The sequence below is a fragment of the Epinephelus lanceolatus genome, chromosome 23, assembly GCF_041903045.1.
Source record: "Epinephelus lanceolatus isolate andai-2023 chromosome 23, ASM4190304v1, whole genome shotgun sequence".
NCBI lineage: Eukaryota > Metazoa > Chordata > Actinopteri > Perciformes > Serranidae > Epinephelus > Epinephelus lanceolatus.
This window is the reverse complement of record NC_135756.1, coordinates 1,522,358-1,536,456: the sequence shown is the minus strand read 5'-3', so window position 1 is coordinate 1,536,456 and position 14,099 is coordinate 1,522,358. Positions and strand designations below refer to the sequence as shown.

Genomic DNA, 14,099 nt, shown 5'->3' with positions numbered 1-14,099 from the left:
TACACTCCTTTAAACCAAGTGTGAAATAGAGCCCGCAGTCTGAGTTCAGCAGGTACGATGTTTACCATGTTTACCATCTTATGTTAGTGGTTGTGCACGTATTTGTTTAGAAACCGAAGTGTTAAACACACTTTTTTTGGACCAAATTTTACTCCATCCCATAGCTGTCAAGATATTTCACTCCAAACCAGGATTGATGGATTCGGTCAGTCCAAAAGAAACAGCAGCTGCTGCCAAGGCTCCCATGGGCAAGGCACTCATGTTTCCCACGATCCTCCTACCTCCAGGAAGTCAGAGAGTTTGTATTTATACAGCTGAGTCACAGGGGGACGTTTTACTGAAGGACCACTTCTGATATTTTAAATACATCTTTGTGATGAAATTACTTCTGAGTATTTTTTTACATCACTGTGGTGATACTTCAGGATCTGCACACTTCCTGTATCAGTCGTCCACAACAACAAAAAGATCAACACAATAACCTGGAAATTAAAGTTAACAACAATGAACAAGTTTTTGTCTCCTCATCCACCTGAACACTGACTCACATCAACAAGTCTTGTTTTTCTACAATCGATCTTAAAAATCAGGACAGTCGAGTCAATAAAACTTAGATCTGACTCTTTAAACGAGTTTGTTTTTGTCCCAAACATAAAGTGAAATCATCTCAAAGGCTCCGGTGAAACACTCCCTTATACGGTTTGGAAAGTGGTGACCCGCAGAACAGACCACACACACACACACACACACACACACAAATGTAATAAAAGTTAAAATCAACCTGAAGTCTAAATTGACGTGAATAAATGTGACTGACTCTGACGCAGTGCAGCAGAGTGAACACTGAGTGATTTCTGGAGTTTATTTGATTAAAAAACACAGAGTCTTTTATTAAACACAAACACTAAATCCTAACATGCAACAGTTCAAGTCTTTGTGTGCGTCCCCGTAATGAAGCTGTGTGAACGTATTTATGTCCCCACAGTGTGATTAATAGTCACACACTCACAACAGTGTCCCATATACAGAACATTAGAAGAAGTCAAAACACTTCTAATTAGATACTTAGAGGCTTCAACTGTGACTGTGATCTGTGTGTGTGTGTGTGTGTGTGTGTGTGATACAGATCTGTGTGTGCCTGGTTTCCTGCTTATCACAGTGTTTTGGGCGTTGGAGCGTCACACAGTTTAGTCTACACACATCAAAAATGTCGGCTTCAAGTGTGTGTGTGTGTGTGTGTGTCGTCTCGAGTCTTTAAAGTCTGTTTTGACATTTGGTCTGACACACGCACACACACTCATTTTAACCCTGTATGGTTGATGTGTTTGCAGTGGACCAGAAGCAGCAGCTGTTTTTCCTGGAGCAAACGTGACAGTGGTTGAACCTCTGTGTGTGTGTGTGTGTGTGTGTGTGTGTGTGTACCTGCCCTGGCTGTACTGGCAGTCTGTGTCCGACGCGTCGAAGCCGTCGGGGTTCATTGTCGGCAGGATGTGGATCCGGGTGCTGTTCAGTAACTGCAGTGACCATGTTTCGTTGTTACGGTAACCACGCAGCAGGTCGTCGATGAGCTGTAGCATCAACACCCGGCCGAGAACCTGCACACACACACACACACATTAACAAAAACTTAATGTAAGCTCAAATTAAGAACATTTAAATCTGAGAAGTGCCCTAAAAATATGACGTCATTTTTGGGGTTTAATTTGGTAAAAAGTTGACGAGGTTTGTGGCGTCAGAACGAACATGAACTACTTCCTGCTGCTCCTCATCATCCTTCATCCTCTGATTCATTCATTTCTGCCAACTTGTGTTTTTTTAAACACGTCATGACATTTCGTTGCATGTTCTCTCCTGCTGGAAACGGCGGGGGAGGAAGTGATGTCGTGAGTCAGCAAGGAATCGTAATGCGATCCGGAGACGAGTCAGAGGCCGTTTCTCTCTGAGACACTTTGTGAATGAATGAGAGCCTCAGGAGGCAGAAAGAGAGAAGGGTGGGAAAGGTGAGGAGGTGTGTGTGTGCAGAGCTGCAACACACACACACACACACACACACACACATGTCAGGACTAGCACAGCCTCCAGCCATTATTTTGTTTTCCTCCAACACTTCTCTAAACTGTCTCTGTGTTCTCTGTGTGCTGCCGTCACACTCTGAGCCCAGCAGTGAAGCCACAGTCTGATATACTGTTGTCAGAAACACATCAGTGAGTCACATGTTCCTTTGTTACCATGGACACACACACTTTATTTCATACACCGTCCTGCTGAAACTAATACTCACTATAGCATGAAGTGAGGATTAATCCGCTGCTGAAAAGAGTCCCCAATAAAGTCCCTGTTTCCTCTTGTTTGTTTGATGAAAAATACTTCAGACTTTTTTAAAATATGAAACTGTGGATTTTGTCATGACGACTTTTGAGCTCTGGCGTCTCGCCTTAACGGGACAGTCCAGATTTATCAAAGTGTGTTTGTGTGAGGCGTTTAAAGCTCCAGTGTGTAGGATTCAGGGGGATATTTTAACGCTCTTACGTCTCCTGTGAAAGAAAAACGCGTTTCCCAGATCGCTCTTAGCTTCAGAAGATCTTTCACTAAGAAGGAGTTGTAAGATGGAGCTGACCCACTCTTAACAGTCTTCTTAGCCACCAAACGCTCACAGATCCAGTCGTGGCAGGCACATTAATATTACACTAAGCAAGGAGATGTTAAAACAGCGCGCAGCGTATAAATTTGATCTATTTTATACTTCAGATTGACAGTGACAGAAAAGAACCAATTTCATTCTGCAGGGAAACATGTGTCCTTACTGTGCATATTGAATCTTGAATCTATGTTTTATGAAGACCCTGTGTGCGCTCAGAGCTGTGGCACAAGTTACGCACCCAAATCTGGCGGAAGAAAAATAATAATAAGACGAAAAACAAGTATGAGGAATAACAAGTGTGTTCCTGTATGTGCTGTGCACATCAGCCACACAAATCAAATGAATCATCATGACGATCATTTATCACAATTTGTCCGCACATATCCCACATCTGTATGCACATATCAGATAGTTTACCACACCCAAAAAATGCATCAGGGCTCAACAGAAACACATCCACCCTCCAAACCTGCGACACTCAGATATCAGGCAGCTGACAGGTGTAACTGAGCTCAGCTGGAACCTCATCAAGGGACGCTCCACCCGCTACTCTACATAAAGGTGTTGCCACATCACACACGTGTGAGATACCATGGCTGCTTTACAGCATGTTCTCGCTGCTAACCAACAGCGTCGCTGTGTGTGAAGCCAAACCGTATGTGTAAATACATTTGTGCGTCAGCACTTCAGCCCACTGGACGTGCTGTCAGACCGGGCTGTCCAAATGAAGTAGCGGCTGAGATACAACGCCTTATCAACTTTTGTCTCCACACATCCGGAGGGCAACCCGGTGCAATGTGGCCCTCAGCCCGGAGGTGCAGTGCCTGGCTGCGCTGCGTTTTTACGCAGTGGGGAGCTTCCTGGAGGTGGTGGGAGACGGCACCGGCCTCAGCAAGGCGTCTGTGTTCTGTTGTTTAAATATAAAACATGTCCTCATGGTTCTCTTACCAAGACTACTTCTTATTTAGTCCTAGTCTAGTTTTCATCATGACAATAGGTCATTAACAAATATTTATCGTCTTAGTTTTTCATTAGAATTATTAGAACACACATACACACGAGCAGCAGGGAGTTAGTGCGTTAGGTAGCAGCGCTGTGTGTGACTTATGGCTGATGAAGTGGTGACTGATCGATGTGCCTGACATCCATTGATTTAGTTTCAGCACTGCGGTAGTGTCCAGCTCCTGTTAAGAGCTTCTTAAAGAGCGATCTTTAGAGCGACCCTGAGAAGGGCATTAAGAACGCATGTGGCAAACATTCTTAGTATCTTAGCGACCCTTCTTAGCTAAGACGTTCTTAACTGTGCTCTTAAGTCTTCAGATCGCTCTAAAACTGGGAAACACGGCTAATGACTTTAGTTGTTCTTTTATCCCAGACATGTGTTAGGATGTCACATACCTTGACATGTTTCGGTGGAAACTTCGGCCTTCCTCTGAAGTTTCACTTGGCGGTGGTTGTGATGTGCCTTTATCAGCTGATCTGTCTGTGAGATCAGCTGATAAAGACGCATCACAACCACCAGATCACAGTGCTCTGTTGTATATGAATGTCTCAGATTGTAAAGCCGTCACTCATCACTGTAGGCTTTATTCCAGGACTGGTCGGCCATCTTTGACCTCTCGTAGGCTCGGTTACTGGTATTTGTTCATTCATAAAGCCGTACTAGTTAAACTCCCTTCGTACATTAGTACCTTGAACAGAGCTCTGACTGTAGCTACAGTTCACATCTGTATCATCTAATGACATTAAGTTTCCAGTCTGTATTTAGTGGACTGAAAATATAATTCATTGTATTATTCTAGTTGGCTACCAAAAGTTTTATTTGTCATTTTAATAATTTATATAATAAAAATCATTACTTGGCATCCATGTGATGACACAACAGTGCCACACAAAAATATCACGATACTCTGCTGCATCAATCTCCAGCCCTACTTCTGTGTAAAATAAAAATGGATCCATCTTATTTTCAGACGACGTTGTGGACATGTGAGTTCTCATCTTTTGTGCGGCGCTCTCTGCTTCCAGGCTGCTGATGTTTTCATGCTTTAACATGTATGTGATGAGGCAATCAGCATGCCTTAAATGTCTGGAATACCTCAGGTGTTAAAGGGACAGTTCACCTCAAAATCAAAAATCCATATTTCTCCTCTCACCTGTAGAGCTGTTTATTAATCTGGATAGTTTTGCTCTGAGTTGCAGATTGTTGGAAATATCAGCCGTAGTGATGTCTGCCTTCTCTCCAGTATAATGGAACTAGGTGGCACTCCAAAAAATAGTGTCTCTTTCCAGAAATCACGACCTTGAGACCTGAGACTACTTGAGATCATCCACAGAGCTTGTTGTGAGCAGTGTCATGTAGGAACCAGGGCTGCCAAGAATAAATTCCTGCTGTGAAAGTATTAAAAAAATTTCAGTTCAATTGAATGTTGTCAGACGTGTCGTAGTGAAGCTGCTGGATGTTGGACACAGTTGTCCCCCCGTCCTCGACCACCCAAACTGGTCTGCAGTCCATTCTGTGAGGGAGTCAGTGAGTCGGTCACAGATAGACTGACTCAGTCTGAGCGCCTGGTCGAGGCTGGCTGCTAGCGTTAGCATCAGAGGCTATGAACTCCAGGTTTGTGTTGAGGTGATATTTCAGACTGAAGTTCTCTGACGGTATGAAAACTCCTTCCTGCAGAACCTGCAGAGAACGCTGCTCCTATCAACAGCTCCATCTGGGTGTTTTTGAAATGTAAATGTTCCGTTCACGGGACCGAGCAGCGTCGTCTCATCTGCCTCCATCACACGACAAAGACACTGTGGCCTTCAATGACGCACCAGGTTGAAGGGCACCACGGGACGCCATTAATCAGCGTTAATTTTTCTGTGATTAATTTATTGAAATGAACGTGTTATTTCGACAGCCCTAGGAGGAACTACTTTCTTTCTGCTGAACTACACCCGCCAACTGTATCACTGCGCAGAAGGAAGCGTGCATCTACTCACGGATGAGAGGTTTGTGCTCGCAACAGTACGAGATGTAACCATTAACTGTGTCCTCCTCTGTAATGTTAGCTAGCTTAGTGGTGCTAGGTGAGCTAGCAGTAGATGCACTCTTCCTTCTGCACAGTGATACAGTTGGCGGGTGTAGGTTGGTAGAGAGAAAATAGTTCCTACACGAAGCTGCTCCCAACAAGGTCTGTGGGTTGTTGTGAGTAACCAGGTCATGATTTCTGCAGAGAGATGTTGATGTTGAGGTTATTTTTTTGGCGCTTTGAGGAACAGTCAGCGGGAGGGGGAGGGGCCAGTTTCCCTTCTGACATCAAAGAAGTTTAGATAACCGCATGACAGCATGTTTATGTTTCTGTCGCCGCCTCCCTCCTGTTACACTGTCCTCAGAAACACAAACAGCTGAGAGCCACACATAGCAGCCGAGCTAGAGGAGGAAGGAAACTCTGTTCCCTCTGTCGCCCACACACACACACACACACACACACACACACAGTTCTTTAACACAATCAATTTAAGAAAACAAACTGATACAGTGAGCAGATTAGTGCTGTGTGCTGCTCTGTGATTCAGTTAATCTGTGAACTCAGTTGGCTCAACAGCTGCTCCGAGTCTCACACAGTGTCCTCGAGGAACAGAACTAAACATTATATTTATCATCGACTCTCTGCAGATTAATCAATCGATCGTTTAGTCGATAAAATGTCAGAAAATTGTGAAAACTGTTCATCAGTTTCCCAGGACCCAGTATACCGTCATATCTGACAAATAAAAGCATCTCAATCTCACGTTTAAGAAGCTGTAAGCTGCAAATATTCAACGTTTTTACAAACCAAATGTCAAAATAGTTTTTTTGACTGATTGATTGCAGCTGATAAAAGCCTGTGAGACAATGGAAACTTCTTGTTTCTGATTGCACAACAGGAGCGCTCAGAGATCAGATCAACAGTTTAAAGATTTACTCTGCAGGGTTTTCCTAAAAAACAACGTATAGACTCAAACAGTGATCTCTCTCAGTGTGTGGAGGTGTATTTATCTGTGAGCAGCTGAGGTTAGGAAGGTAGCGACCAGGTGTCACACTCTCAGCCGCAGGTATCCAAAAGTTAGTCATGAAAATTGTTGACACAGCAGCGAAAACAACCCCCATTTCCAACCGCTTTATTGAAGGTCGCGGGGGCAGCAGGCTGAGCAAAATATTCAGGTGCATTGTGTTATTTGTGTCTCATTCGGGCGTGAATAAAACAATTAGCGTGAGTGAATTACACTTGAAGTCAATGTAAAGATGTGATTAGACGTGAATTCCCGCTGAGCCGTGTGATGGACGTGACATGAATGGCATGAAATACAAGACTTCAGAGGCAGGAAAGATCCTCCAGGGACGTATGAGTGATTCTACGCGCGTATGATACAAGTCAACACAAAATATTTTAGCGTTCAGGCTCATGCAAGTAACACATGAAAATGTGAACATAAGAAGGTTTATTCTGGCCGCGGCTATCATCGGCGCTGAGACATAAAAACCCCGTCCTTCCCTCAGTTGTTCCCGACTCTTTAGGAATTTTGTCATTTTCTTTTAGACGTTAAGCTTTCCGTCATCCAGTCTGTTTTCAGGTAAGTTTTAAATTCTGAAATATCAAACTCTGTGATTATTTTCTGTTTTATTATAAAAGCTTTACCAAACAATATTACAGTGTTACTGATCTCTGATTCGCTGCTACTTTAGTCCCCAAAATGACTGTCTGTAAGCTGTATATCTATTACTATACATCATCATCCACCTTTGGACTGTTTCCCAAATGAAGCAACGATGGGACAACAGCAGCTCTGCAGGTGTCTGCTCATAAACTAAGTATTGGACACATTTAAATGTTCACTGAATCAGAGGATCACCAGAGTAACTTCAGGTTCATCCTGAGGGGAACATGAATGTGTGAACTAAATTTAATCACAATCTGTTGATTATTTGTGGTGATATTTCACTCAAAACTACGAACACAAACCTCACTGTGGTGCTACGACATGTCTTCATCCTCAGAGTCATCAGGGTTCATCCTCTGGGGATCATGAATCAGTCTGGACAGACACTGAATCCATCCAGCCTGAAATGAGCGATCACAGAGCTGAGAGATTTGTTCACGCTGCACAGAAGAGATAAAATCACTGACAGGTGTCAGCGTGACGGAGCAGCTGTTAAAGTGTGAAGTCAGCAGATTAACACTGTTGACAGACGAATGTCTGATGTGACATTAGTGAACGTACCAGTTCTCAGTGATTATTAACAGACCATGTAACACTGAACAGACATGATTATTTTTCCGACGCAGCGGACGACATTCCTGCTTCTGACTGAGCGACATTCTGTCAGAACGACACGACTGTTTCCATCTCTGCTCATCTTAACACTGATGACAGACACATCCTCCGTCCTCTGACCTCGACTGATTCTCTGCCGTACAGTGGATGTTGTTTACTTCCTGTGTTTTGAAACGTTTGCTAAACAACAGAGAGCAGATGTGTAAACAAAGGGCGTGAACAAAAACCATGAATACGCCATGTTCCTCACAGACAGCAGGATTTCTAAATACAGAATGCAGCAAGAATGCATGCACCATGTGGACACAAGTATGTGGACACCAGATCGTGTGATGCTGGAACATCATGGACCTGAATCTGCTGCTAAATGTTTCCTCTGAGACCCTGAATGTCTGTACAACATTTTGTGGACACAATCTAGCAGGTGTTGAAGCTGTTTTACAAGACAAGTGGAAACACTGAGCTGCTGACGGTCAGACGATCACCAAAGTCAGTAGGATTCATCCTCTCATGACCATGAATGTGTGAACATAATCACAATCCATCCAGTAGCTGATAAGACATAAGTCCAGTCAGTCTCGACCAAAGCGGTGGACCGACCGACCATTAGACCGTACAAGTATCTCCATTTCCTGTTATGTTCTGTGTATTTTAACTTTTGGTACTCTCAGTATATTTTGATGCCTGAGTGCTTCACAAACACATGGTATTTTCAATTTTTCTTACAATACATCACAACAAACAGCCTTATGCACGGCTGGGTGGCGTGCCTGGGTGTGTGCAGGCGTTTGACCCATGGGTATATAAAGAGACCTGAGGACAGCGTTGGAGGCGGGGCCTCGTCCTCGTGCACTGTGCGGCCCATCGAGCAGGCACACTAGAGACTTTCGGCTTACTTCCTGTTTAGCGCCCCGCTAACTTGAATGGGGATTAAATCATTTTGTGGCTCTTGTAGACTTTCCAAATGTTATCGGACTGAATGGATCAAATTCTGATACTGAAACGAGTCATTTTGTGGGCGTGGTGATGCTCAAAATATGTATCCACTGATTTATGGACATCTCTTTCCCTGTGTAAGACACTAAATCGAATTATTGGCTTAGTCCAACTGAAACCGGACTTTTAAATGCATGTAAACAGCTTAGTCTGACTTACTGACTGTGAAAGTCTTTTTGGGCCACAGGGTGCCACTTGACGGACATAGTTACACTGTTTGTTCACTATGAAAACTGGCATCAAAGCCTGGCGCACTTTCTGGAGAACTGGTTTGAACTCTGATCCTGACTGTAGTTGTTCTTTTATCTCAGACATGTGTTAGGATGTCACATACCTTGATGAGTTTCAGCCGAAACAGGACAGTCATGATCAGATATTAAGGTATGTAACACCTTAATACATGTCTGAGATAAAACAACAACTAAAGTCATTATCAGGAACTAAAGACATAATGAACCCCTTTGAACTATTGTTTCAACTCTGTTCAAGCAGAGCACATACGCATGCACATGCCCGGGCACGCTAAGGGCAACTACTTGTAGGTAAAAGAATTTTAATAGTACGGTTTTACTGAAAAATAGGTGAAGGTATACAGTGCTCCAGGGATGATGTTTTTCTGTCGTCCTGGTTCCTTCTTCAAAAAGCCATTAACAATCTACACTATGGTCACATGACTTAGGCCTCATTTACACCGCAAGCAATGCGTTCGCAAAGCGGTCCACAAGCGTAGCAGCAGCACATGTGTATTCACACCAAAACCGAAGAGATGCGTCCCGTCAAAATACACACCACACCCGAACAGTTGGTGGCGGTAGTGCACCGTGTTTGCAAATTTCCAATAAACCCCAAAGAAGAAGAAGTGAGTTTGGACCCAAAGCCCAGGGTGGACAGGTTCACGTGCCAGTGATTATTCCAACGCTTGGAGAATTAATATTTAGCACTACAAATGGGTGAGTAGTCTTTGTCTGCTTTGTATTACTAGCCTTAGCACAAAAAGCCCATTTGTCTCAATGTTAGCCTCATTGCTACATCTTTTGTTGTGACCTCTCTTGGCTTCCATAGATGTCGATTTTTTGTTGAGTACAGCGACCATTCGCTCATGACTCGCACAAAAAAAAATGGCGCCTCTTCTATTTTCAAGCTTGCTCGCGAAAGCAGTGCGACTCGAGAGGTGCGCAGAATGGATGTGGTGTGTTAACAGCGACCGTTCGCGAGCGCTACGTGAATGCATCGCTTGCGGTGTAAATGAGGCCTTATTGTCACCACAACAACGAGGCTGTTCAGCGTGATGAAGTTCTGTAGTGTTCTATGTCCAGCTTGTGTTAACCATCGACCTTATTTCACACATCTAACCAAAAACACACTGACCTCAAGATGAGGGAACAGGAAGTGCTAACATGCTAACTCATGTCCCAGGTTTCAGGACTCATTCCTGGAGCAGCGACATGACTTATCCACCACACTTCCAAGGGAAGTACTGATCATACAACTGGATAAATGAGACTTGGAATATACTGCTCAAGTTGTGTGAGAGCTTTTGAACCAAGTCTCAAGTTGTCTGTGACTTGGTTTTGAAAATAACCTCTCATGATCTATTTTGGTTCATAAAGGGAGAATGAATGAGTCTGAAGAAAGCCTGAATCATCAGTGTGTGACTGCAGGGAGTGATGACCCGTGCTGCCTCTGGGGGAGCGTAACAGGAAGGAGATAGAAGTTGGAAAGAAGAAGAAGTCTGTCTGATGAAGTTTCATCTCCGGCACTGTCGTCACCACCGACAGCAGACGACAGTTTCTCCGTCTCCGCAGTATAAATGAGGACATTAAGAGTTTGTTGGCCTCACAGGAAATTAAACTCCTGTCACACAGAGGGATGTTTTCTGGGAACTGCTAACATCAACACACACACAGCGATCTCTACACGACACCTTTTCAACTTTTCCACAGAGGCTACATTCCTGCTGCTATAATGTGTGTGAGTGTGTGTGTGTGTGTGTGTGTGGACTCCGTGAAAAGGCCTTTTTCTGGAAGTTTCCTCTGAACCGACACACTCCACTGACTCTGTTTGCTGACTGGGTAACACACTGTTTAAGTGTGTGTGTGTGTGTGTGTGTGTGTGTGTGTGTGTCGAGGCGTGACTTGTCTATTTAAGGACATTTCCATTGACTTTCACACACACATGCAGTGTGATCAGCGGTAGACCGTCACCACGGTAACCAGATGCTGGTCAGAGGTCGCTAAGTTTCCGTTTCTGTTTTTTTCTTCCTCTTTTTTTATTTCTTATCTATTTATTTATTTTATTTATGTAAACTAAAATATTTCAGGTTGATTTTTTTGTCTTATTCTCTGAAATTCACTTTACTGCATCAAACAGTAACAGATATGATTCAAGGGCTTATGATCAGCTCTTATATTGATGTTTTCCTTCCTCCTTCCTTTCTTACTGTAATTCTTTGTACGTGGGTGGAGATCACTCCGTCATCTGCAGTCAGAACAAAACTTAGCCGCTCGTCTTCTAACTGGGAAAAATAAAACGGGTCATATGACACCAGCATCGGCCTCCCTTCACTGACTTCCTGTCCATTCCAGGATTGATATTACGGGCCAGTCCCAATACCCCCCTTAGCCCTACACCTACATTTGCACGTTCCCGCGTGTAGGAGTAGGGGGCATAACGAGGGGTAGCGGGTATGAAACCATTCCTTCGGAGCGAGGGATTTCAGATGCTGACTTGCCAGCGAGGGGTAGACGTTGCCATGGCTACCACTGAGCAAGAGACGGGGAAAAAAGTTCATACATAGCTAACGTTACCATCGTCAGGTTGCTTGTTAGCTAGCTAGCTAGCTCGCACTATCTGGCATCTGTCATCTGTCCTGTTCTGCAAAATTGTCGGATTTTTCACATTACACCAACTATGCGTGTGTTAGTTAATGTTAGCTAGCTAGTTAGCTAGCAGAAGTCCCCTGTCGTCTGTCGTTCATCAAACGAAGCATGATAAATAATGCAAACACGATCAGTAGGATGAACTCAACTGGAGACTCCATTGTAGATGCTGGTTGGAAATGTAGATGGCTCGCAGCTTCCTGTTTAAAATAGTTGCTTCATTTTGAGGGCCAACGGGTAGGGTCAAGGGCTAAGGGGTAGGGCCAAGAGCTAAGAGGTAGTGGCCAAGGGCTAAGGGGTAGGGCCAAAGGCTAAGGGGTAGGGCCAAGGGCTAAGAGGTAGTGGCCAAGGGCTAAGGGGTAGTGGCCAAGGGCTAAGGGGTAGGGCCAAAGGCTAAGAGGTAGGGCCAAGAGCTAAGAGGTAGTGGCCAAGGGCTAAGGGGTAGGGCCAAAGGCTAAGGGGTAGGGCCAAGGGCTAAGAGGTAGTGGCCAAGGGCTAAGGGGTAGGGCCAAGGGCTAAGGGGTAGGGCCAAGAGCTAAGAGGTAGTGGCCAAGGGCTAAGGGGTAGGGCCAAAGGCTAAGGGGTAGGGCCAAGGGCTAAGAGGTAGTGGCCAAGGGCTAAGGGGTAGGGCCAAGGGCTAAGAGGTAGTGGCCAAGGGCTAAGGGGTAGTGGCCAAGGGCTAAGGGGTAGGGCCAAAGGCTAAGGGGTAGGGCCAAGGGCTAAGAGGTAGTGGCCAAAGGCTTAGGGGTAGGGCCAAAGGCTAAGGGGTAGGGCCAAGGGCTAAGAGGTAGTGGCCAAAGGCTTAGGGGTAGGGCCAAAGGCTAAGGGGTAGGGCCAAGGGCTAAGAGGTAGTGGCCAAGGGCTAAGGGGTAGGGCCAAAGGCTAAGGGGTAGGGCCAAGGGCTAAGAGGTAGTGGCCAAGGGCTAAGGGGTAGGGCCAAAGGCTAAGGGGTAAGGCCAAGGGCTAAGAGGTAGTGGCCAAGAGCTAAGGGGTAAGGGGTAGGGCCAAAGGTTAAGGGGTAGGGCCAAGAGCTAAGGGGTAGGGCCAAAGGCTTAGGGGTAGTGGCCAAGGGCTAAGGGGTAGTGGGCAAGGGCTAAGGGGTAGGGCCAAGGGCTCAGGGGTAGGGCCAAAGGCTTAGGGGTAGGGCCAAGGGCTAAGGGGTAGGGCCAAAGGCTAAGGGGTAGGGCCAAAGGCTAAGCGGTAGTGGACAAGGGGGGGTATTGGGATTGTGCCTAAGAGTTGATTGCTGGTTTTTAAGGTTTTAAATCCTCTAGCACCTTCTTATCTAACAGCACTATTGTATCTTATGCTCCAGTTAGAGCTCTGAGGTCAACTGATCGGAGACGTCTGGATGTTTCTAGAAGTAGACATAAAACCAGTGGCGACCGAGTCTCTGCGATGGCCGCACCTAAACTCTTGAACAGCTCGTCCGTTCATGTAAAAACTCCTCTGACTGAGAAACCTATCAGTCGCTGCTGAAGACCCGCCTCTTCTTGTTGGCGTACAACTGATTATTCGAGCTTGATTCCTTTGGTCAGCAGTGGTTGACTGAAGTTTGACTTGACTTACTTCTGTTTTATATCAGCTTCTTGTTCAGTCTCTCTTTTAAAGTCTGTGCCAATCAATTCTGAACAATGTTCATGCGCTGCTTGGATCCATACAGAATTTGTGGTAGCATGTCATTGCATCGCACCCACGTGTCCACTCAGGTGTCATGTTTCCATCACTACCAATCGACTGATAAATCCCCCTCACTACTGCAGAGTCATTTATCCAGGAATGAATGCTGACTGTAACGTTTCCTACTAAAGACAAACCCAGATGTTGGAGGGTTTTTGTCCAAGGATCTATACACTGATGACTGATCTGAACACTCCCCGTCCCCACCAATGTAAGTGTAACTGTCACTGCACTGTTCTGCTCCAGCAGACTGTACTAATCCCTCTGAGTGTACCTGAATCACAGATGTGTTCTTCTCGCTGTGACAGTTTGTGTGTTTGATATTTAACATAATGAAGTTCTTTCCTGTCGGTTGTTGCTGCTGTTGTTTCTGATGGAGTCATTAATCCGCAGATTTGTTTCATAGTGTCGTCTAATACTTTAATGTTGACTCAGTGTACTGTCTACACACACACACACACACACACACACACACACACGGTCCGTCGTCTGAATACAAAAGTGTGTTTGACTCTGAATGGCTTTTGTTGATCTCTTTAGTCTCCTTTTAGTCCTGCTTCCTGTCAACAGGGAGGGGTCCTGTTGTGTGTGTGTGTGTG

The 14,099-nt window shown here is 45.0% G+C and overlaps 1 protein-coding gene across 1 annotated transcript in view; it reads right to left on the bottom strand.

Annotated features, from left to right (window-relative positions):
• Positions 1 to 14,099, bottom strand: part of cpm (carboxypeptidase M) — a 33,626-nt gene that overhangs the window by 12,278 nt on the left and 7,249 nt on the right. Inside the window, exon 4 of the mRNA XM_033615194.2 lies at positions 1,423 to 1,595. Within this exon, the coding sequence (XP_033471085.1) occupies positions 1,423 to 1,595 (173 nt within the window). The remainder of the gene's footprint in view (positions 1 to 1,422; positions 1,596 to 14,099) is intronic.